This window comes from Marmota marmota, unplaced genomic scaffold, assembly GCF_001458135.2.
Source record: "Marmota marmota marmota unplaced genomic scaffold, marMar, whole genome shotgun sequence".
Classification (NCBI taxonomy): domain Eukaryota; kingdom Metazoa; phylum Chordata; class Mammalia; order Rodentia; family Sciuridae; genus Marmota; species Marmota marmota.
In genome coordinates, this window is record NW_026000005.1 from 19,791,703 (window position 1) to 19,817,728 (window position 26,026).

General features: G+C 37.4%; 1 protein-coding gene across 3 annotated transcripts in view; it reads left to right on the top strand.

Annotated features, from left to right (window-relative positions):
• Spats2l (spermatogenesis associated serine rich 2 like) overlaps nucleotides 1-26,026 on the top strand; it is a 137,527-nt gene that overhangs the window by 84,324 nt on the left and 27,177 nt on the right. For 2 of the 3 annotated variants that reach the window (XM_048808253.1, XM_048808254.1), the window contains 3 exons: nucleotides 161-407; nucleotides 17,648-17,854; nucleotides 19,172-19,307. In XM_048808253.1, the coding sequence (XP_048664210.1) occupies nucleotides 161-407; nucleotides 17,648-17,854; nucleotides 19,172-19,307 (590 nt within the window). The remainder of the gene's footprint in view (nucleotides 1-160; nucleotides 408-17,647; nucleotides 17,855-19,171; nucleotides 19,308-26,026) is intronic. The other variant, XM_015481205.2, reaches the window with a different exon arrangement.

Consider the following 26,026-nt stretch of genomic DNA (forward strand, 5'->3'; position numbering starts at 1 on the left):
GAGGAAAATATTTAAATTAACTTGGTGGTTAAGATATAGGTATTTTTGCCTATTAACAGAGCCAAGAACAAAACAAAACAAAAAAAGGTAACCTTATTTTCAACTCTCAGATCAAGTCTGAGCTGAATATAATTATTTTCTCATTTGTTTCTCATTATAGAACAATAAAAGAAAAAGAAGCAAGTCTAAGCAGCATCAAGGCAACAAAGATGCAAAAGACAAAGCCGAGAGGCCTGAAGCAGGGCCCCCGCAGTCCCAGGCACCAGCCATGCAGAACGGCCTTATAAATGGCTGTGAGAAGGACAGCTCATCCTCTGAGTCTGCCAATGAAAAGCCAGCCCTTGCCCCTCGTGAGAAAAAGATCTCAATACTCGAGGAACCTTCAAAGGCGCTTTGTGGGGTCACAGGTCAGTAAGTCTTAAATAAATCTGCTTAGGAAGACACAGAAGAAAAGAACACACAGGGAACTCTTTGGGGTTGCTACTGGTGATGCTGGAGAAGCATCCGCTTATGCACAGATGCATGGATCCACATGGGCTTCCTGAAGCCAGGATAGGGCAGGAGTGCAGGGTTAAGAAGACGTGCTCAATCTAGCCCTGCACTAAGTTCTTAAAAAAAAGAAAAAAGTTCTGGTCTGTATTGGGATCCTCAGGACAATGGAAAATCTTATTTCTTTGTAGACACCTCTGTTGGAATTCACCTGGGATAAGGGAAGGATAATTGGTGACAAAAAGAAATCTTATTAAATATTTTCCTTTAGGAAGGGCAGATCAAATTACTTTAACTCCTGGTGAATTTTATATGATGTGATAGAATATGAGCATCCAGGGTGTTAGAATCTGGAATGTTAATTATTTGCACTATAGCTATAATTCATTAATCTACAAAAAGCTACTTCTTAATACACTGTTAGGCTTGGAATACATCATATTTTTTCCCTCCAGTTTCTCCCATTTCTGTAAAATTAGAAAACTGTCTTAGTCTGTTTTCTGCTGCTACTCTAACAAAATACCACAGCAGGATAAATTATAAATAATAGAAGTTTATTTGACTTGAAGTTCTAGAAGCTGGGAAGTCCCAGAATTGAAGGGTGATGGGACAAACTTTCTCCTTTTATAAGTAACCCACTCCTGCAATAACTAATCCTCTCCCATGATAACAACCTTAACTCATTCATAAGGATGGGGAGGCTCAAGTTTCTTCCATATTGTTGCATTAGGGATTAAGTTTTCAACACAATAATTTGGGTAACACATTCAAACCATAACATAATTGTATTGAAATCTAATAGATCAGTCGTTCTCAATGCTGTCTGACCCAAAGCCCCATTTTTATAACAAATATTAAAATAAATCTTATACATAATATAATTTACCTAGAAATAGAATTTCAATAAAAAGATTAAAAACTCTAGAAATAAGTAAAGTGGAAGGCCTTATAGAGTGACCCAGTGACTACTTGTAGTGGTGCACTTTGCACTTGTAAGATGTCAGACAGTAGTCAGCTGGATACTGTGGACACTGTTTCTTTATATTTAACATGTGAAGAAAGCGTCAGTAAGTATGGTTGTGCGTACATGTGAAATCACTTGGAATGCAGCTGATAAACACCCAGATTGGCAGGGGGTGCCGGGTGCCAATTTCAGCATCAAGACTGCTGGTATAATTGGCCATGTGATCTTCCACTTGGGGAAAGACTTAGTCAAGTCATGAACACCATAACGTACCACCTTCCCTCAGTTTCCACAGAAGTTGAATCCTGGCAATCTAAGTAAATCCTATAAGTCCTTAGTAAAACTGTCTAGATTCACCTCATAATTTTTTTTTTTTAACAATCATGAATGTCCAGGTAAACATAAGAAAGTTCAAAACTCAGCACAATTCTTTGTTGTACAGGATGTTCCTGTGATTGTGATCATGTGGAAGCCCTTCCCCCAAACACACATATACAATCATTTTGGTAAATGTTCAAAACATCCCCTTGGCCTTTCAGAATGCCTCCTATGGGGTGATAGATCCCTCAGTGAAAACCACTCCACTCATCAATTCCTAACATTTCTCTTCTAGCTATAAAATCCTGACTTGATTGAATCAGTGACTTTTTTAAATAATCTGACATCCAGAGCACTGTGCTTGGTGCCTCAGTGGGTTCTGAGAAGGATAAGGTGTGTTCTAGTCTTTGAGGGGATCACATTCTGATATCCATGTAGGGAGGGGTCTGGGTACCCCAGGGAATTTAAGGTTTGGAGAGGAGAGGTGCCACCCCCAAGTGCGCCATCCATGGTGGCAGTGGGCATCAAGGGGCCAATAGTCAAGGTGATAGGGAGGACACAGAGGCTCAGAAACAGTGAGAGGAACTTTACCCAGCACCTATCTCTATTACTTTGTTGTTTGCAAGGCATTGGCAGCAGCTGACATGCCAAGGATGAGTAAGACACCATCCCTGGCTAGGATAAGAGTTGGGTCCAGCAGAAGAGACAGGGAGACAAACTAGAAATTACTTGTGCCAAGTCATGTGCCATGTGCCAAGTCAGGGATTCAGTGAGGAGGCATTAGAAAATGGACATTCTGTACAACACACTGGTCAGCCCTTAAACTGCTCACAAAGCACAAACTTTCTTCCAGAAACAATTTCCTAACAACTCCATTAATAGTGCTGTAATTCAAATCATCCTCATTTACTATAAGATGGTTTTCTTAAAACCAAACAATGCCCTAAGCAACTTAGTGAAACCCTGACTCAAAGTACAAAAGAAAAAGGCTGGGGATATAACTCAGTGGTAAAGTACCTCTGGGTTTCCCAGTAACAAAACAAAAAAGCACAAAATAAGACAGTGGCAACAACAAAAATGATCTATTTCATTTTGAATCCAAATTCTCCAGGAATTTTTAAATTTAATTTTTACTGTGTCTACGATTTGGAGAATGTTTTGATTTATAGTCAGGGCAGGAGAAAGAGATTAAATAATGGAGTAGCAGATTCCCAACTTCACTTGTTATTGCTTTCACATGAATTACTTTCAAAATCTAATTACTCAAGTTACTGTTTTGATATCAATCATAAACTAAAAGCTTAGCACATATATTTGTTCATTTACTCATAATTTATACCTTCTTCCTAAAACAATTTCAATAACTCTGTCAAGTATATGACTAGAGAGAAGGTGATGCAGAAGGGCTTCACTTCATGGTGGGTAGCTAGCTTGAAAGTTAAGTGCCCACAAAGGGAGTTCTCTATACAAAGGGGCTTTGGTAAACCCTAACATAGAATTTCTTATGAATAATTTCTGATTGCACAAAGAAGCAACCCAAAATCCCTTTGGTTCTGTAAGTCGAGCATGAAGGCATTATTTGTTAATGTCACTGATTCATTACAAATCTTTATGCTTGGTGTACACTTCTTTGTTAAAGAATAAATGATGGGAACGGAAGGTTAATGGATGTTTTTGCAAAAGGAAGAGAATCCTCTTGGTTGACCATGAACTTCATTAGCAGCCCACGGGTTTGGATCATGAATTTTAAAATGAGTTTGTAACTAGTTAAGTTTTACTTCTCAATGATAATGAGGGTTCATCAGGAAGTTCATTCCAAACCTGTTAAATGACTTTAAAATGCCTGTTTGGTCTATCAGTAATCCTAAAGACCTCTAAAGATAACTCTTAGATGAGTGTTAGGGTTTGGGAACTCTGCATATCATGTTGAGGGGAATTTTGGTACTGGCAAGGATGAGAGAGAGTAATCCTTAAATCCTATCTCCTCCCTTGACAGCTGAGGAAACTGAGGCTCATAAGTCAAGAAACCAAGAGGATATCTGTTCTCTTTAACTCTAAAAGTTGGCAAGACCCTGACTCAGATCCATGCAATCTTAAACATGCAGTGGAGAGTTACTGCTAAAACTGTGAACTCCCTAACTCCTAAAAAATGTATACTGAAAAATTAGAAAAAGTAATAATAATAATGATAGCCTATACTTGAGTGGGTTCACAGTTCGAGCCTAAAAGAAATCTCCAGGCTACTAGTGGTGGAGCATTTATCAGGCTCTCTAGTAGTGAAACTGGCTGAACAAAGCCTGCCTTGGATGCCCCACTGAGCAGGAGGCTGTGGACGTGTTTGGGGCGTGCTTTATCTTTTATAACACCTTGACATTCAGGATCTCTCTTTTTTAAAAAGTCTTAAACAGAATCATTATTCTGGTAGGGGAAGAGTTAGCGTTAAGATCTATGCAGGTGGCTCAGGGGTGTTAGTGTGACTTCCTACGTGAAAAATAACTACCCAAAGCACCATCATTTCAGGCTGTAAATATAGTACTGTCAAGTGGGACAGTGCTGTGTGTCAATGTATAGCTTAGAAGTTTGGGAGTAGGTTTTAAGCCTGAGAGTAGTTCTTTTCTGTATTTCAGAATTTTTAATAACAGCTCAAATTAGACCTTTTATATAATCCAATCAAAATCATCCTGTGTTCAAATACTAAGTCAGGCAAGGAGTAGACCAAGATTTATTTTTACCACAAGTCATGCCAAAGATAATATTCTTTTTCTTAAGGAACCATCTAAATGTCTAAAGCACCTTCAGGTTCATATTTTCCAAGTATGCCTCCTGTCTTATGTTTAGAAACGTAGAGCAGAAAGAGTATTTCTAAGGCTCATGTAGCTGAGATGTGTAGGTGGTCATTTCCATTTAGGCTGGAACAGTAATTCACATTCCTCTATTGTCTTTCTTCTACTGGATGCAGTTCCCACTGAATAGGAAAGACACAGGACCACAGGCCACCAGCAGCTTCAGTGAGATAAACTTTGAGGCAGGCTCTCCTGTCTTTGCCTTGTCCTCTGGCTGACTCCAAGCACCTTCCTTTATTTTTCCTCATCCTGTAAAGCAATCCTGGCAAGTCTGGTCTTTTGTTCCCTGTTCCTTTTGTTCCCTGTTCCCCATGCTGTGTTTACTGACCTCCCCAAACCAGAGTTCAGGTTTGCCCTGTATTACAGGCCAGGTAGGGCCCTTTACAATGAGAATTCTAGGTTTCTGCAAGGAGTTGCTTTCTCATTCTCCAAGTGAAGTAAACCAAATGGGAGAGAAAGGGCCCTGTTATTTTAGAATGTTGGTTGCTTGTCTTTCATTTGTGCTTTCTGTAACAACAATAACAACAAAAGCACGCCATCGCTGTTTCGCAGCGTTTTATATGGCATGAGGTTCCCACAGGATTTCCAAGCAAATTTTTTCATGTTGCTCTTGGCCCAAGATTCAGGATGACCTCCTCTGCTTCTCTAAGCCTCATATTGGACCAGAGGATTAGAAAAGATGAACAAGAAGAAAGCAGCTAGCTTAGAACTTTAACAGCAGAGCCAAATGTGTATGTTCTAGGATTTCAGCAGTGCCAGCTCTCAATTGAAGCAATAAAGCCGTGACTCAGAACTAGGACATTGAGCAGTAGACTTGTTTCAGACCTTGATCTCCTCGATTACTAGACACATGACCCTGAACAAGTTAACCACTCTGATTGTCAGTTTCCTTATCTGCAAAGCAGAATATAGTACTCCACTTTATAAGATTCTAGTGTATAGTAAATGAGATCCATACGTGATTAGTGCAGCCTCTGGCACAGAGTAAATCTCCTACTGTTCATTGATCCATTGAGTAAATATTGTTAAGTATCTAACAGAACATGTGCCAGGTGTTTTTCTATAGGAAATGAACAAAATGACCAAGTTTTTAGTCTCAGGAAGTTGACATTCTTTTGGGAATAGGAAAAAAGAGATGGATAATAAGACAGAATACAACTAAGGTACTGAGATAATTATAGATTATGATGAACATGAAGGAAGCTTTTAGGAGGAAGTAGGGGGTGGGAGGTACAGTGACATCAGATAAGGTCAATAAGCATCTGAAAAAGGACACATTTAAGCTTAAATTCAGGTGCTTCCATTCAGAGTCTCTGCTATCAGGTTATCATGATCTGGACAGCCTATGTTTTATTTAAACTTTTATTAAGCACCCTAGTAGAACCCCTTATATAACTATAACCACAGGTTTTTGCTAAGTTTTGAAAATTGAAGGTACAGTACTTTATTAATATATATTTGTGTATACATGTATGCGTATATATGTATGTATACGTATTAATATATATAGATGACCTTAAGTACTGCTACATGAACATGTATCTTGACATATTTTAAGGCACATATCTTCTATTTTCTCTTCTCATTGTTATTTTAGCATCTAATTTCTTGGTCTTAGCTTTCATTTACAGTTGTGTCTTGCTCAGCCCCAACCTCTGCTTCAAGCACCACCATATCTGAGCTGTCCAAGTAATTTTAGGAGAGACCTTAGATTGCATTTCTAGTGACTCAGAGCCCTCCTTCCTTTCTCTGGGCATGATAAAACAGAAAGAGAGAGACCGGTACAAGATGTAGTGACAGGAGGACACCGGACACATAAAACCCCTCAGGTGTTTCTCTGACAACCGAGGAGGTGAAACTCCAAGGCTTCTCCTTTCTCTTCCTTGTTCAAAAACCACTTCAACTGTGACTGGATGACTAAGATGCAAAACTACTCATCTCTGAATACAGATGCCTTCAAGACTTCCCACTCATATATTAAAATGGATTTCAATGACAAATGGATTTAATTAAGTGGACCATGCTCCCTACAAAGACCAAGGTTTCAAAAAAATTTTTTTTTAAGCAAAGACTTACATGGTTCTATCAAAATGCCAGGAGAATTGAACCTATTTTGCAGAGAAGTAAAACAGAGGAAGGCACTTGATTTGTTAACATGCCTACCCTTTGCCATTGACAGCTTGTTATTATCTATTACCTTTAAATATAATCAAGTCTGTAAAGGTATTAATGACATATGATTTGGTGTAAAGACAGTGTAAACAAAACGAAAAGATTTGTTTCCAGTTGGAACACAGCCAGCTTTAAAGCACTCTGAGCTGCTCAAGTTTCATAAGACTTGAATGAAATAATAAAGCCCATTGGCATTTGATAAAGAAACGGAAAAGGCAGAACTGACATTATGTCTGAATAAACCTGTCTGTTTTGGTCTCTGTTCCAGAGTTATTGGTTCCTCTGTTATCTGTTATTACCCTGTGATGCAGAGGTGGGAGAACAATGCAACTTGCAAGTGAAGTGTACAGTAATTGCACTGTGAAGAGTTTTCTTGGGGCCTCATCAGTAGACTCTGATGCTATCATATCTCATCACTAGACCCTCATGCTATCATATCTAGAGAGTTATCTTTGCTCACTGTCTCTATTTGTTCTCCTCTCTCTCTCTCAATCACCACCCTATTTGTTATGTATGGCTTACAGTCCATCTCTCCAAAGAAACTGCTCCCACTAAGTTCACCAGTGGCCTGTGTGGCATTGAGACTAGCAGGCATTTTCAACCCTTTATATTTTTTCCTTATAGCAGTAATCAACATTGTCACCTACTCTATCCTTAGCCACTCTTTTTCCTCTTGTTTCTGCCACCTGACACTCTTGTGTCTGCTTCTTCTGTTTCCTTTGAGAGTCATTCTTTACCTGGCTATTAACTTGTTGAAGCTCTTCAAGGCTTGTTTGGTCCCACCCAGGTCCAGCATCATGTAAAGACAACTTTTCTTGTTAGATCATTTCAACCATACCCTAGCTTTCATTATGCAACATGGCTCACAAACTCACCTTCCCGGTCCAGGTTACTCTCAGAACTTCAGGCCCTTATTTGACATTTTCTCCTTGGCATTTCAAAGCATTTCAACAACATGCTCAAAACTAACTCATGATCTCCCTTCCAGTCTTGGCTCTCTTTTAGTCTTCCTGATCTTACTGCACCATCTCTCCAGGGACGAAAGCAAGAAATTTAGGTATCCATCATGACATTTCAGCTCCCATTTCCAATGGCGGTGACCAAGTTCTGTTGATTTTCATTTCTGCATCTTCCTAGCATCCATCCATTTCTTACTGTCTTCACCTCTACCTTCCCACCCAAACCACCACCCTCTCTGGTCTGTACTGCTACAGTAGTTCACTCACTCATCTCCTACATTTAATAATTTCCCTCCAAATCATTCTCTGTTCTGTGATCTCTTCAAAAGACAAAGCTAACCTTTTATGAGTAAAGAGCGAAAGTCTTACCCTAGCCTACTGACCCAGGACAGTCGGGCCTCCATACCTCACTTTAGCCTAATTTGAAGTTGCTCATTATTGTTTTTTATTGATAATTATGAAATTTGTGTTTCTGAACTTAAAATTACTTTATCCTAATTGAGGATATTTGGAAAATCAGTAATCTTTAAGGAAAAAGAAAAATATCCTAGCTCCTGGCGGGGGGGGACTCTGTTAAATTTCATTTTAGAATTTTTTAAAATGCAGACATATATAATTTTTTACAAAAATCCTATTATGCAACATGTGAACTTTATAATCTGCTTTTTACTTGACATGTATACTACCTCATATCGTTAAATTTTCTCTAAGATGATTTTAATGACTGCATTGTACTTTTATGAATTTGCCATCTTTCTTTTAAATATTCCCAAACTATTATTCATGTGGATTGTTTCTGTTGTTTCCTTTTTAAAACAATACTTTGGTGGACCTCTTTTTTTGTATGTAAAATTCTATAAACAATTATGATCATTTTCTTAGCATATGTTCTCAGAAGTGGAATTACTGGATTCAAAGGATATGATTTATTTTTCTGTGCTGGGAATTGAACCCAAGGCCTCACATATGTTAGACAAGTACTCTACCACTGAGCTACACCCTTGGTCCTGAATATTTTGTTAAGTTCTTAACATGTTGCTGGTCAGAAAGGTTGTTTTAATCTCATTGTGTTTATTTGTAAAACTAATTAGTAGGGGTAGAGATCATTTTTAGGAAGTTTAATCTTCATGGGTATTATTCTCTTGTAAATATTTAAGAAGAGTCAAATCAGTTAACCAGTGAACCACTAATTATATTATTTTCAGTTATCATAAAACACTACTAAATTCATTCAGTACTTTTATGGCACAGACATTTAAGCAACACAGATATTAGAAATTTTATCAATTTTTTTCCAGGTAGAACTACTTTATAATACCCAAGTAAATCATAATCATGATGTTAATCATGATGTGCTTTACTGAAATTGCATGTGTATAGAAGATTGTGAAACCACTGTAATGGGTTAAAGTAGTTATTTTAGAACTACTCTATATTTAATTCATTTTAAAAGATAGATTTAAATACTGTATATACGTCTTCAACCTGCTTATAAGTGTGTCAAGCTTTCAATAAAAAAGCAAAAAGTAGAAAAATTCATTCTCAGAAATTTTAAAATTTGAATACATACATGGATATACATATATTATGAAAATCTTTGAATCAAGTCCATGTATTTCTCCCAAGAGGAAGATTTGTTTGCTTTGGTGCTGTTAACAAAAAATAACCAGCACAGGTCGTGTTTTACTATGTAAAATAAATCAAATCGAGGACAAGTAAAGTATGTAAGTTGATACCAAGATTTAATACCCTGGAAACTGATAGATGTCAGCATTCTTAAGAGTTAAATGTAATTGTATGCACAGCAGCTGAGTGTAAATTGGTACAACTTGACTGCAGGCTAATTTGGCAAAGCATACCAAGAACCTTTCAAGAAAAAGACATGAATTTACATCTCCTTCATCATAAACCCCACTAAATTATAGTAAAAGAATTTTTAAATGTGGAAATACACAATAAAGAAGAAAATGAACAAGAGGACATCAATTTCTAGAATAGGGAAAAGAAGCTTAGCAGGATAAGTCCAAGCAGGATAAGTCATAGGAAAAACCACACTATAGTTAAACTATTAAAGTCAAAAATGAAGAGAAAATCGTGAAAGCAGCTGGAGAGCGGGGGAGACACTTTGCAAACAGGACAACCACCATAAAAATGAAGACTGACTTTTTATCAGAAACAATATAGCTCAGAAGACAATAGAGTAAAATCTTTAATGGGGGAATAGCTAATATGGAACTGTATTTCTGGAGAAAATGTATTTTTAAAAAATGAAGATATTTTCAAATAAAAGCTGAACAAATTCATCACTAGCAGACTTATACCACAAAACAAGCTTAAGAATGTTTGACATTAAACCAGATTGAAATTTGGAATAAATTGCTAGAGGAAATGAAAATGGTAAATAAGTAGATTGAAAGATAAGAAGTTTTTCTCTTCCATAATTTCTTAAAAAACAATTGGCCATTTAATGCAAAAATAACAATTTGTTAACAACATATGTATAAGTAAAATATACAACCATCAGAAAACAGTTGTTGAGTGTGAGTAGAATTATATTACTATATGGGGTCCTACTTTATACATGAAGTAATACAATATTGACTGAAAAAAAAACCTCAATAAATTAATGATACAATTTGCAATCCTTAGAACAGCCTTTAAAATAAGGACTTTTTAAAGATTGTAATCATTAGAAGAGTCTTTAAAATAAGTATTTTTTTACAATTATAACCATCAAAATAGCCTTTAAAATAAAGAGATTTTTTAAAAATTAAAAAAAAATAGAATAAGATAAATTCAAAATGGTAGATACAATCCATAATACTGATGATCATATTAGATATAAATGAACTAAAATTCTAATTAAAAAACAGAGGTTGGGTTAAAAAAAAAAAGTAAGACCTAACTATATGTAATTATTCTAAGAGATGCTCTTCAAATGTAAAGACAGAGACAGGCACAAAATTATAGTAAAGATATACTCTCCAAAGACTGACCATAATAAAATAGGTCTGACTGTATTAACTCCAAAGAAGATTTTAATACAAAAAAATATTAGCAGGGTCATTTTAAAATAATATAGGTCAATCCATCAAAGAAAGGTGACAATTCTAATTTAATACATATGTAATGACCAAGTTTCCAAATCTGTGAAGCAGCAATTAATAGATCTAAATAAACAATGCCAGAATAATTATAGATTTCAATACCATTTGATTTAGTCAGCTTTTTTGCTGCTGTGACTAAAAGGACCTGACCAGAGCAACTGTAAAGGAGGAAAGGTTAATTCATTATTACTCATAGTTTCAGAGGTCTGAGTTCATAGAAGGCCAGCTCCATTCATTGGGGCTCAAGGTGAGGCAGAACATCATGGCAGAAGAGTATAGTGGGGGGAAGCAGCTCACATGATGATCAGAAATTGGAGAGAGAGGTCTTCACTTGTAAGATAACAAACATATACCCCAAAGTCACCCCCAGTTCCCATCTCTATCAGCCATACCCTAGCACTTCAGTTACCACTTAGTTAATCCCTATCCAGGGATTAATTCACTGATTGGGTTAAGACTCTCACAACCCAATCACTCTCCTCTGAACCTTCTTGCATTGTCTCACATGTGAGCTTTTGGGGAACACTTCACATCCAAACCATAACACCATTTTCTTAGTAATTGATAGCAACAAGTAGATTAAAAACCAGAGTATAAAAGATTTTAATAACACCATCAGCCAACTTGACATAATTGATATTTATAGAACACTACACCCAACAGCATCAAGAATATATAGCATTTTCGTTGAAACAGTCTTAATTTCTGGACTGTAAAATAAGTTGCAACAAATTAAAATATATTGAAATCTTTAGAATATGGTTTCTGACTACATTAGAATCAAATTAACAATCAATAGCAAGAAGACACTTAGAAATTAATCAACCTTGTAACTAATTTCATTGGTCAAAGAAAAACTCACACTATATAATAGAAAATATTTTGAATTGAATTATAATGAAAATATAATAAACCAGTTTGTAATATCAGAAATGAAATTAACCCTGGCCCCTCATTCAAAGACTAACTAGCTACAGGGTAATATGAATAATAATCCCAACAACTTAGATGAACTAGACAAATTCCTTTAAAAACATAAATTGCCAAAATTTTTAATAGGCCTATAGCTAGCAAAGAAATCCATAAATAGAGCCTCCAAGTATAGATAGCTTCATTTATGATTTCTAACTAATATTTAAGGAATAAATATAGAATACTACCAACTCATTTTATGAGGCCAACATAACGCTTTTCAAAACCTGACAAAAGGATATTACAGAAGAATATCGTTCTTGAATAAAGAAACAAAATGTCTTCTACAAAATATTAGCAAATGAAGTAAGCAATATATAAGGAAGATAGCACACCACAATCAAGTATGATTTATCCCTGAAATGCAACATTGCTTTTACATCCAAAAATCAATCTAAGTATTTACTAACAAAATAAAGAAGAACAATGATGTGATCATTCCAATAGATTTTTAAAAAATATTCTTTAGCTATACATGGATACAATATCTTTGTTTTGTTTATTCATTTTTTTTAATGTGGTGCTGAAGATAGAACCCAGTGCCTCACATGTGCAAGGCAAGTGCTCTGCCACTTAGCCACAACCCCAGTCCTCCAGTAGATTTTTAAAAATCACTTGACACAATAAAAACTCCCAGCAAAATAGGAATATAAGAAAACTTCCCGAGTCTGATAAACATATAAAAATTCTATAGCAAATATTATACGTAATGATGAAATATTGAATTCAGTTTCCCTAAGATTAAGAACAATGCAGGGAGTTCAGTGGATCAGACAAAGGGGAATGAAGGGAAGGAAGGCAGGATAGGAATGGGAAAGACAATAGAATGAATCGGACGTAACTTTCCTATGTCCATATGTGAATACACGACAAGTGTGACTCCATATCCTACACAACCACAAGAATGGGGAGTTATACTCCATGTATGTATAATATGTCAAAGTACACTCTACTGTCAGTTATATCTAAAAAGAACAAATGAAGAAAGAACAATGCAAGGATATCTGTTGTACATTGCCAGTCCAATAAAAATTGGAAAGGAAGAAATTAAACTTCTTTACAGATGTCATTATTGTATATATAGAAAAAAATCTTAAGAAATCTATCAAACAAAATAAAAATAAAACTATCAGTTCTGATAAGGAAATTCACTAGGTCTCTAGATATAAACTTGGAATATATAAAAAATCAACCATGTTATTGCACTATAGTAACCAACATTTGGAAATTGAAAGTTTTAAAATTAATACCTAGAAATAAATTTGACTATAGATACACAGGACTAAAAACTGTAAAATGAAGCAGAGTTGTTTTTTTTTTGTTTTTTTTTTTTAAGTGGTACTAGATATTAAACCCAGGGTTGCTTTATTACAGAGTTACATTCCCCAACTCTCTTTATTTTCTTTTTTTTTTATTGGTTGTTCAAAACATTATAAAGCNGATAATTAAAAAAAAAAAAAAAAAGCCAAATAAATGGTATCATATATCATGTTTAAGGATCAAAGGATTCTATATTGCTAATATATCAGGTATCCTCAAATTGGTTTATAATAGATTCAAAACAAGTCAAACCAAAATTTCATCAGATTTAAATTTATATTGAGACACAGAGGGACTTAAGATATGAAACAATCTCAGAAAAAAAGAGCAAAGTTGGGGCTGGGGTTGTGGCTCAGAGGTAGAGTGCTCACCTAGCATGTGAGAGGCACTGGGTTGGATCCTCAGCACCACATAAAAATAAAATAAAGATATTGTGTCCACCTATAACTAAAAACCCAAACATTAAAAAAAAAAAAAAAAACAAAGTTGGAGGACACGCATTGCCTAGTAGTAGACTAGTTATATGGATACAATTACTTAGCAAACCAGCATGGCAGTGATGTGAGGCTAGATAACTTTGTCAGTGGAGCAGAGCCCAGAAAGAGACCCATGTGCATAATCAATTGATTTTCAACAGAGATGCCGAGACAGTTCAGTGGGGAAAGGTCACCTCAGATTTATGTGCTCCTTAATTTTTTATTTTAGTTTTTCACATATTACATATTAGTTGTTAAGGGCAGAGAGACTATGTCTCATTTGTCTCCTGTATATAAGCCCAAGATACCACATCCTGGGTACTCCACTGGATGTATCTGTTGAGTCCATTTAAATCAAAAATCAAAATGATTCTCAGTAAGTTATAATAATACCATCTGTATTTGGATTTGATAAGTATTTTTAATAAAAGGCTCAGATAATAGTTAAATTCAAAATCATATAAGCTTCTAGGAGCGGATTTTAGATACGTGGACAAGGATTAAATTAAAATATATACAATTTTATTGAATGCTGAACAGATTGGATGTTTCCAGAGATAAATTTTCTTTCAATGATGTGATTAACCACTTTGGTTCAAGTATTTGATGAATATTAAAGTCACAGCCTGAGACTCATATCAAACCAGGCTCCTTACAGTTGCAAGTGCCCTAGCTATGCAAAGTACTGAAGTAATGCTGATTCATTGATCCATTCATTCATTCGTGATTCAGTATATAACATGCATCTACTAGATACTAAGCATATTATGATAACAAGACATATATCACTACTTTCTCAGGTAGAAGTTACAGAATTTTTCAAGACTTGAATAAAATAAATATTCTCTTATTCTAGAATATAAATTAGTGGAATGATAACACATTGTAGAGCACCTAAATCATGCTTCTTATGATTTATATTAGTGCTATCCAATAGAGATATAATGCAAGCTACATATATAACTTTATCTTTTCTAGTAACTACATTAGAAAAGTATAGCCAGGTACAGTGGTACATGCCTGTAATCTCAGCAATTTAGGAGGCTGAGGCAGGAGGATCACAAATTTGAGGCCAGCCTCAGCCACTTGGCAAGACCCTTAGCAACTTAGAGAGACCCTATCTCAAAATAAAACAATAAAAGAACTTGGGATGTAGTTCAGTGGTAAATTGCCCCTGAGTTCAATACTCAGGACACCCCCACAATTTTTTATATATATATATATATATATATATATATATATATATATGTATACACACACATATAAAGAAAGAGGTGACTTAAATTGAGAAATTTATTTTATCTAATTTAGTAATCTAAAATATTATCTCAGAATGCAATTGATATTTTTATTTTATTTTTTAATTTACTAAGCTATACACCCAGTCCCAATATTTTTTAAATGACTGAAAAACATTTTTTACTCTTTTTTTTGGTACTAAGCCTTCAAATTTCAATACATATTTTATGTACAGGACATCTTAATTTGGACAAGGCACATTTCAAATATTCAGTAGCCACGTGCAGCTTGTGACTACCCAACTGGACAGGGAAGACTTAGGTCAATCAACTCACGGTCTGTCAAAGTTTACTCATTGCCTCCAGAAAGATAGAGAACTGATGATGTTCCTGTTTTTAAAGGGAACTTATTATATCCAGGAAAGAACTCCCATTTTTCTATCACTAGAAATATGAGGATTTGTGGTCAAGATGAATGTAATTCTGTTAGAAATGTATAATACTCGACCAGTATTCATCTGAAAGAATTCTGCAGTTTTACTATATTTTGAGACAGACTTAAACAGCCAGTATGCAAATATATCCAAGTGGTCCTTGAGAATTTAAACCTTCCTAGTGTTCAATGATCCTACCAATAATAATACAGTTTTTCAGGACCCTAAAAAAATATTGGTGCTCAAATTTCTCAATAAATATTTGTTGTATAAATGATGAAATGAACCAAACCACATTATCAGTTCTCTGATACACAAACAAAATATTTTTAGCTCTAGGGTAATGAGCCATTGCTCATTTGCATGCTTGTCTTCTGTTTAAAATTCATTTGCCTCTTAACAGAATAATTTTTGTTCCTCTACCTGTGCTCATTATTTCTATTATGTTATCATATATGTCCCCTTGTTTTCAAGAATATGACTAATTTACAACACTATGCACAAAGAGCTATGTTTTAGATTCCCAACTTATAATATCTCATCAAGACTGAATCTCAGCTATGATTTAGAAAGGAAATGAGTTGAAACCAGCTTGTACTTAGTCATTGTTTTAACCCAGATGTTTATCAAGTGGATAATACCGCCCATGCCCACTCCAACAGAATCACCTGGGAAGCAGAATGCTGAGTCCCCTGTTGCATCAGGATCTCTGGAGGTGGTCTTTAGGAATTTGCATGTGTGATAAGTACCAAGGAAGAGTCATTACACACTGAGGTTTGACAACCACCGTGCTATGGTGAAGTTCCACTTCAGTGTAACAAAAGATAAAGTTGCATACTGCTGTTTAAATTGGTTTCATTACCGGAGGAAATACTGTTTTCGGTATTTTATTTAACTTTGTTCATTACCTTTTGTGAACACTTCATTGTGTACTGTAATTTCCCTTTAAGTAAATTTTCATCATTCAGCCCCTAAAGTATGTTGTGGTTCCTTCACATGTAGGCTATGAATGATGGAGTCAACTAGAGTCAAATTATATTTAGCATAAATGAGCTAATGTCTAAAATCAAATTGACAAGGATTGGGATCATATTCTTGTGCACTTTCCCCTGGTGCAGTCTGTAACGATTATGACGGTGTCAGGAAAGGTGCTTCTTTTTTCTTATTTCTTTTCAATGAAATCATTTCAAGTGTACTTCAATTCAGTCACCATTCTCTAGAAAGCTATAAGCCAAACACAGGAACTGGGACTTCAGAAATGACTCTGACTCAGTGTCTGCCCTGCAGGAGATCACAGCCTCTGCAAGGCAGTGGTGAGACCCAGACATGAACTTTCTAAAAGGCATCATGGAAGTAGAGAGAAGTAGCCTGCAGGTGACTCTGTAAAGGGGACCAGGCTTCAAAAAGATGCTTAAACCCCCTGAGCATGCACCACATTTGGCCAGAAAAGTGCAGACCTGCCTACAACACCCTTCAGGACGTGGGAAAGTTTAATGGAAGCATTCTTTCCACTAAACTCAGCTTTCTCCAAGAACCTGGCTTTCAAAAGCACACCGGCCTCCCTTTATTCACACCCAGAGCTCTCCAGTAGTAAGATGTTAAGGGTGATACATTTCCTTTTTCGTGCTCTTAGATGCCATTTAATTCACTTCATCAATAACGACATAGGAACTTACCTTTAAAAGATGCCAAAAGCAACGTGCTGCTAATTTATTGCCACATCTATTAAAGCTCCAGAGAGAGACTAACTCCCTGGATTTTAAATATAGTTGAGATATTATGAGGATGTTTCCTGATTTAAGCTCTCCATAAATTAGATGAAATGATTATAGTACCTGTTGTCACTTCATTCTTGCCCTATCTTCAATCACTCTTCTGCCTTCATTAATTCAGAATAAAATACCACAAGACATTAACGTAGCACCTTGGAGATAGGAGGGCTACATTTTTATAGCTTCAATATGAAATCATACTTTAAGATGCCTAAGCCTTTACTGGAATGGGGGAGCAGATCATGCTCTTCTCCTGTAATCCTCTTAATAACCAGCCTGGATAGTTACAAGTGAGGAAACCAAGGCTCAGAGTATTAAGAGGCTTGTCCTGGGTCACTCTGCAAGTAATTACCAGAGCCAAAACACACACCCAAGTCTTCTGACTGGAAATACAAGGCTCTTTCTTTCTAGTGTAACCTCTAATCTCCTGGGGATTCTATTAAAACAGTCCCTTAACCATTGTGCCATGAAAGGCACTATTGACAACATGTGAACAAAACCAAAAATCTTAGCATCCCCATCACTTTATCATCAGTGCTTTTAGTTTTTCACTTCACAGTCATTATTTGGTGTTCTCTTACAGAAGGCAACAGACTACTGCAACAGAAACTGTCCTTAGATGGGAACCCCAAACCTATACATGGAACAACAGAGAGGTCAGATGGCCTACAGTGGTCAGCTGAGCAGCCTTGTAATCCAAGCAAGCCTAAAGCAAAAACATCTCCTGTTAAGTCCAATGCCCCTGCAGCTCATCTTGAAATAAAGCCAGATGAGCTGGCAAAGAAAAGAGGTAAAGTGATTTCTTTTGCACAAATGGTTCAACGTATTTTGCACACACACAGAAAAGTGCCAGAATGATGGAACTTGCCAAAAGATGCTGTTTAGTGAAGAGAGATGTGCACGAAATTGCATGTCTTTCTCTGATCCACATAGATTGAAAGGCAGATGTTATGTTCCCGGGTTAAACAAAGGACTGGAGTGTTCAAGTGGAATTACGTCCCCTTTCTCTGCCCCTCTGTGGCCACTTTCTTTGCAGACATGGATAAAAGTGCACCACAAATACCTCACTCCCTAATGAGTTACTATGCAAGTGTTAAAGCAGGAGCTCTTTTAGAAGGGATCAATGTTTCTCAGATACACAAGTTCTAGAATTACATGGCACAAAGATGAGTCTACAGTCTGGTAGGCCTCCTTCAGAGATGATCCTGCCCATTGAAATTCATTTCTGTTATAACTTTCAGACTATGTAACACCGAAAGAGGGTTTTCTATTTGACATACTGGATTTTTATTATTTTTAAAGCTTTGATATACTTGACTCAGAGCTCCTATTAAGAATGAAAGGGGCCAAATCATTTCCTTTCTGATTCCCAGAAGATAAAATCATATTCCTCTCCTTCAGCCCCAGTCGTCTCTGATTTCCTGGGGTGCAGTTTGATATACTTGCTCACTTTTCTTGAGGGGGATTTCATTCTTCTGAGAAACATGCCCTTGTTGGGATAAGTACCATGTGCCTGTTTGCCATGCACTCTCTGTAGACCCTGGGGACAATTGCAGGAAACCAAGCATGATGGGCACCCAAAGAGCTGCTTTGAACACTACTGCTGTAATTACAGGCCTGGCTCAGGATGGACGGGGCTGCAGCCAACGTACCTGGCACCATGGCTCCATCCTCCCTCTAGCTCATTTGTACCTTTCCTGATCCCTGTGTCATTTTCCTCTTCTAAAAGCCCTGATGGCTTTTAACCACACACAGCAGTGTTTATAGAGAGAACCAGCCGCACAAATGGCCTTTAGATTCTAAGACACTGCAGCTTGCGGTAAAAAACAATCAGAGCCTCTTTCTGAGGAGCAAAGAAGACAAGCACTCCCCAAATGGCCCAACCAGAGGCCTCACTGGTGAAAAACAGCAGCCTTAGGAGCTGGACAAATCACCCACTCTGCATTATACACATCCTCTTCACAGAACTTCTTTTATTCCATTAAGAGAGACAAAAGATGAATCTCTATTTTCGGTGGGTTGGTTACTCTGTTTTATTGTTTATCTCACAAACAGAGGATGAAGTACTCAAGTTAACAATTATTTTTTTCCTTGACATCAATTTCAGGCCCAAATATTGAGAAATCAGTGAAGGATTTGCAGCGCTGCACCGTTTCTCTAACTAGATACCGTGTCATGATCAAGGAAGAAGTGGATAGTTCAGTGAAGAAGATCAAAGCTGCGTTTGCTGAATTGCACAACTGGTGAGTCATTCGACCTAGGAACTATAAATCTGTGGTGCTTGAACCTATAGTTTGTAAAAGCATCAGATGGAAAACATTGTTTATTTTATACATAAACATTACAGAACAACTCTAGCAGATTTTCTTAAAGCTCTACAGTGAGCAGCATGTGTCTTAGGAATAAAAAGGAAGAGAAAGTATTTGAACAAGAAGAAACCTGATAGACATAATTCACTTTAAGGTTGGCCCAAAATTATATGAAGGATATAGAATAAAACCTCAATAGAGAAAAGAACAAATAATACTGACAAATACCTGGAAGATGAATAACGTGAGTACGACCAAGAAAACAAAATATTTACAACCTTATTATTATAAAATAAGAAAAGTTCCCTTAACAAAAAGAAACATTTTATGGAAGCCTAGTGATAGAATCCTATTCTTGAGTATCCTTAAGACTAGGTGAACTGATGTAGTTTTGTCTTGTCCTGCCTGCCCTGCCCTGAAACTGATTTGAATGGAAGATATTTCTTTGAGCCCTGTGTGCATGTCCACAAGTAAAATGAAATATGTGTTGGTATAGGTTGTTATTACTAGAAGAAAAATGTTGAAAATACTGGAAGTGTAGCAGGACTCTGAACTTCAAGTGACAGAAACTCCAGTCACACTAAAGATAAAAGATAATTGATTAGCTGATGCACATGAAAATTAAAGAAGATTCCTTTTGGCAAATTTGGTTAAAAGCCAAATTATATTATCAGGACTCAGTTTCTCCCCCACCCTTTTCTTCTTACCTTCTCTCCCTCATCTTTTCCCCCTCTCCCTCTCTCCCTCCCCTATTTCCTTTCTCAATGTCTCCCATGATTTTTTACTTCATTCTTAAGCAGCTCTCTACATGTGGCAGCAAAGGTAACACCCCTAGCTACTCCAGACTTACATAACTCTTAAGCCCTGGAATCTAAGAGGGGGATTTGTTTCTAGTAATTCTAGCAAAAAAAAAAAAAAAAACAAGGACTACTTCCCATTGGCTGGGTTGAGTCACCTGCCTGTTTCTAGACCAATCACTGTGGCAAGAGGGATAGTCTTCCCACTAGGCAGGCCAGAGTCATAAGCTTACCACACAGACAGCAGTGGGGTGAGCCCCACACCTCAACCCCCTGGACTATGAGTTGAAGAGCATGGTTTTCCAAAGGAAAACTAAGATGCCCACATCAAAAGTAAGAAGAATAAGGTAAGATAAAGAAAACTCATATCCACAATGCTCAGGCTCATCTAACATGTTGTCTATCTCTTTGGCCTCCCATAATCCTAGCATTTGATCACATCTTCTGCATATTTTTCTTATTCCAAGTCTTTGCTTTGATACTGATGTGCTTTTTAGCAGAAACTGTGGAGTTGTGTAAAACTAAGGATTAAGCTTCACACTAACTTAATCTAAAATTCATGAATTTTAAACCATCTGCTACATATAAGATCCTAAGGGTGCAAAAGACACCAGGGACTTCAAAGAAAAGCTTCTCCTGCAGTCACCAGTGAGACCTTCACAGGTCCCCTAGGTGAGGAATCCTTTGCCCGACCCAGTTCTGATGTCAGGCCTTACTGGAACTCTTCCCTCTTGTCCAAATTGTAGAATAACTAATGGTTCAAAGCAACTCCAAGAACATGTTTGAATACTTAGAGAAGGTAAAGATGCTATACTAATGAAGGCTCGCATTATTATGACTTTTAGTTACATGAATTTTCCAATCTATCCTTAAGTAAGTTGCTTTACTACTTATAAGTATACCCATCTTCCAGCCTCTTCCGCATAGCCAGGATCAGCAGACTTTATCTGGAAAGGGCCAACTAGTAAACATCTCAAGCATTACCAGCTTATGGCCTCTATGTGACTACTCAGCCTGCTGCTGTGGCTGAAGCAACCAGAGCCAATTCAGAGAGGCAATGGGCCAGATGGGCTCATGGGAGTTGCAGTTTTCCAACCCCTATTGGGGGACTGCTTGGATAAGAGTGCTCTGTCCTGTCAGTTTGTGCAGCATTTTAGGATAAGCCCTTCCTCTGAGGACTTCTGCGTGATATCTTCCATCTTGAGTGACTCACACACTAGTTGACCAAGTGTAGCAATGACCTCAAATTACCTCTCTCTTCTCCAGCTGTTCTGAGTACTTTTTATTTTATTCCATTCTCCTTCTTAGTAAAATGAATAGCACATGGGTCACGAGACATCTTGAGATTTACAACAGATTTTTTTTCTTCTCAGTACTGGGAATTGAACTCAAGGGTATTCTACCACTGAGCTACATCCTCAGCCCTTTTGGGGGAAAACAAAATGTTTTACTTTGAGATAGGGTCTCACTAAGTTGCTGATGTTGGCCTTGAACTTGCAATCCTCCTACCTCTGTTTCCTAAGTAGCTGGATTACAGGCCTTTACGACTACATCTGGTTTCCCATTGTATTTTAAACCAGTGGGGAAAGATCACTTCTAAATGAGCTCTTCCAGGCAGTACTGCTGTTGAAAAGTCACCTACATAATAAAAGGGGACTCTTTCTCCAAACTGAAGAAGACATTTACAGCAAACATTCTCTGTACGCAGTTGCTATAAAAGGAGTAAACACCAAGCACTTGTTTTCTGCTATAACCTTCAATAAAAATGGTCCTACAATAATTGCATACGTGTTAACTTAAAAATAAAACCACAGTACTTTTTTAAATCAACCATTTGCATGCATTTCTGCCAAGTGGAAAACTTTGCCTCTGTTCCAAATAAGCCTACAGCCCAGCCTACATGGTGACGTGTTTGAACAAAGCCTCCCTCTCGTTTTCTAAGGGGGAAGACAGGATGAATTTTAGAATCTGGAGTGCTCTTGAAATATCATGTGGCAGAATTGAAGGCAGCTTAGAAATTTTTACAAAGAAGTTTTCCTATTGCTGGTGAAATCACAAACCCTAGAGAATCATAGATATAGCACTACCCATTTAGGTACGGTTGTAACCTCAGGATGACATCAGAAGGTATAGCTAGATTTAGAAGATATAAGACAGGGCTTCCAAAAAGAGTGCTAGCTCTGGAACAGATTTGAACTGGTGGTCCACAGTGTCACAGGTGTGTGCATTCCATTGTCTTCTTTCTTTGGGCCACCAGGTTCTCTGACCCCCAAATACTCACTGGGTATAGTGTGTGGTTTAGAAATAAATAGAAACACTAAGGTAAAAAATTAAAAATCTTCACTCTGCTTTCAAAGTGTCAGCTTGAGGACATGAGTCCTGCTCAACTAAAGTACACACAACTAAATTGCACATCTTCAATACTAAGTGAACACCCATCAGGGAAAATGAGCTGAGTTCCCATCGGTCCCAATCAGGCTGTGAAGAACACTTGTTCAATACAGTTATTGAAGAAAACCTTTAAGTAGCTAAAATATAAAAATCCAAGTTGGCATTTAACCCGGACTCAGCTACCTGGTGCTAAATGACCATAACTTAGAACGCTCTCATTTGCAAGGGTAACAAAGATGACACAATGCTCTCACAATACCTCTGAACAGAAAATTAATTTGGCAACAGGAACACGAAAAGTCACATCAGGAACTAACATGAAACAGCTGGTTTCTCTTCTGTACTATTGGCCTCCTACCACAACTGGAAAATATTCATCCTTTGGAATCGTAGCTGCCAGATTTCATTGCTTTGTGTGCAAACTAGTTTAGCGTCTCACCACAAAGCTGTGTGTGTTTGTGTCCAAGTTGATTGTGAAGGCTTAAAATGAGCAATAAAACATTAAATTAAAACAAAAACATCAAGGAAGGATAATAATACTTGATATTTCTGCCATATGTTGGGGGAGAAAGTATTCCAAAACAGAGCTAGCTGTAAAAATTCTGTTAGGTGCTATTGTCAATTTAATGTCTAAGTAAGAGCACTTTTAAAGAAAATGGAAGCCCATCCAGGGCCAAGAGGTGGAATGTGCGCTGCGGGGGAGAGGAAGGAGCAAAAGGGTCTCAGAGACTGAGTGAGGGAGAGGGCTACCTTGTAAGCTGCTTTGCTTTCAAATAGGAAAGGGAAATCAGTCAAAGCACAGCGTTCTGTAGAAAGGGGCCAAGAATGTGCCTATACCTTGTGTTTATTTCTTTCCTGAAGCAATGCCAGGTCTGGCCCAGGCAGAATTTGGAAATAGGTCAGGAGTTTCAGCTCCCCCAACCCTCTGTTCTTGCCCATTTCCCTTTTCTCTGCCTCTGTCCCTTAGTCCTTTCCTCCTTCACAGCAGAGGGGGTGAGCCTCCTATAGCCCGCTACAGGCCAGAGCTCCTCACCGAGACACCTCACTGAAGACTGGAATTTGTGTACTGCTGTTCCCATATACCTTTTCTTTCCTTCTGTCTAACCATTGAAACTTGTTTGCCTTATGTAACTGGTGACCTCATCTTTATGATGGTATCTCCTCCCTCTGAAAGTGACATATTTGCATATTAACAAATGCTCTGAGGAGACTCCCCAGCCAAAAGAATAACTCTAACACCAGAATTTCAGGATAAAGAAATAGTCATTCTGAGATAAGTTTATTTTGTCCAACATCCCTCAAATCCCACTCATTTGTTACTAAAGCCCTGTTGGTAGCCAAGCACACATTTTTGGGGAGGTAAACAAGTTGACCCCATACACTGACAGATATCAGCTCTGTGACATTTTAAATATGTTCTTTTTTCAAGAATGTGAATTTTAGAAGCCCTCCCAAATAGGAAATTCTAGTGAGAATGTTGTATTTCAGAATAACATAGGTGACAGTCAGTCACATATTCCCAGATCTCTGGACCTTGGATACCCAAATAGTATAAAATTATTGGAACATATGTGCTTGGAGCCATATTAGTTTGAATTCGAATAAGACAATTTTTCCTCACTTTTGAAGGTTTATCATGCAACATGATTCTTGTTGTTTGTCCCTCCCCTTGCAACACACACACACACACACACACACACACACACACACATTCTCTAAACTTTTAGCTACTTTTGTGTGATACTGGGATTTCTACGCAATGCAAATAGCCTGGTTTTTCTGTGCCCTTTGGGTTTTGTCTTTGTGACTAACTTAACATTGACTGAAAGATGATACCTGTAAATTAATATTCAGCTTTCCATACCAAAGTATATGTGTGTACATTATTATTAAAAAAAAAAAAACTCTTAGAGTGATTGTCCTTTGCCAAGTTGCCACCCCCACCCCAACCCCACTCCAGATATACCGATTTCAGTGGTCTCAGAAATAGGTATTTTTTTAAAAAATTACCAAGGTGATTCTCTTGTTCATCTATAGTTGAAAATACTGGTTGAGGGGCCCATAAAGGGAATCATGTCTGGGGTCAGAATAATAGTTCACAATTGGGTGAATTTGCCCCTTGGGAGACAGTTGATCTGGCCACATTCATGTCACAACTGCAAGGAAGGAGTGCTACCAGCTTCTAGTAGGCAGGGATGCTGCTAACCAGCCTGGAATGCACAAGACAGCCCCTTCCCGCCCCCTCTTCCTTCCCATGAGCCCACAACAAAGAACTAGCTGGTCCCTGTGTCAGCAGTACTGAGACTCCTGGGCAAGAATGCACCAGTCCTGCTGCCTGAAGGACAGACTCCTCCCTTTGCAACACCCCTGAGCATTTGTCTGTCCCCTAGCCGCCCTCTGAAGCCACAACTGGAGAGATAAGAGAGGGGATTTCCTTGCCAATCACATACCTCAAAGAACATAGTGTAATGCCTTCTCTTTTCAATCAGTGTACTAGGAAATGTTTTTTCCATACTGCCTGAAACATAAACCTTCTAGCTACATGTTTTAAAGGTCAAATTACATTTTTTGCCTCCTTGAGATCAGAAAAACAATTATATTGTAGTGTAGAAAATAGAGGGCTTTGCTGTTTTTGTCTGCTTTTCATTATAGAATTCAACTCAGTCCTTAGAAGAAAATGGAAAAATTAAGAACTGAAGTTTGTAGCTAATGACAGACAGTCACTTTCATTAGCCATTCTGTCTGTACCTGAGTCTTTTTTCCTCATTTTGCAATAAAACCAAATATCACAGTGGGGACCAGGATTAGGATGAAGATCTGAGGCATGTAAAGATAAATACAGTGGGGGGAATTGTTCCGTTAAGGTCTGTTTGGAGTTATTCTTCTGTGGCTTTAGCCAGTCATCAGTATTACTTGGTGTTCCTGGGCACACATGGCATATGTCCAGGTACTCTAATGCCACTGGTGTACTCAGGTGTGCCAGCCCTTGAGCTGTTTACACTGAATGAAACAGAAGGTCTTTTTGCATGGCTTATGGCACAGGGGTATTTGAACAAATACTTTTTGACCATTTAATTACCCTCTCACTTAGGTGAATCATTGGAATTATGGACTACATACACTTTAATAGGAAAGACATATTAGATGAACAGGACACTAGAATCACATCTGTGTCATAAAACAGATGCTATGACAACAACTGGACTTGGCTTATGAGTAAAATCATGAACGATGTTGAGGTAAACATGAAGAATGAGGAGAAACTCCACTGTGAAGCCCAAACAGTGAGCATTTCTGGTGTACACAGTGGAATGGAGGGTATGCAGGGTAGCATGGTTGTGCCAGTAGGAGAACTCATGTTAGGACCCCCTTTAGCTACTTGGCATTTGTTATATGATGATTTTAAGTGCTTTCAGTTCCCTATTTAATGATCAGGAACAATTACTAAATTTTACTAGCTCCTGA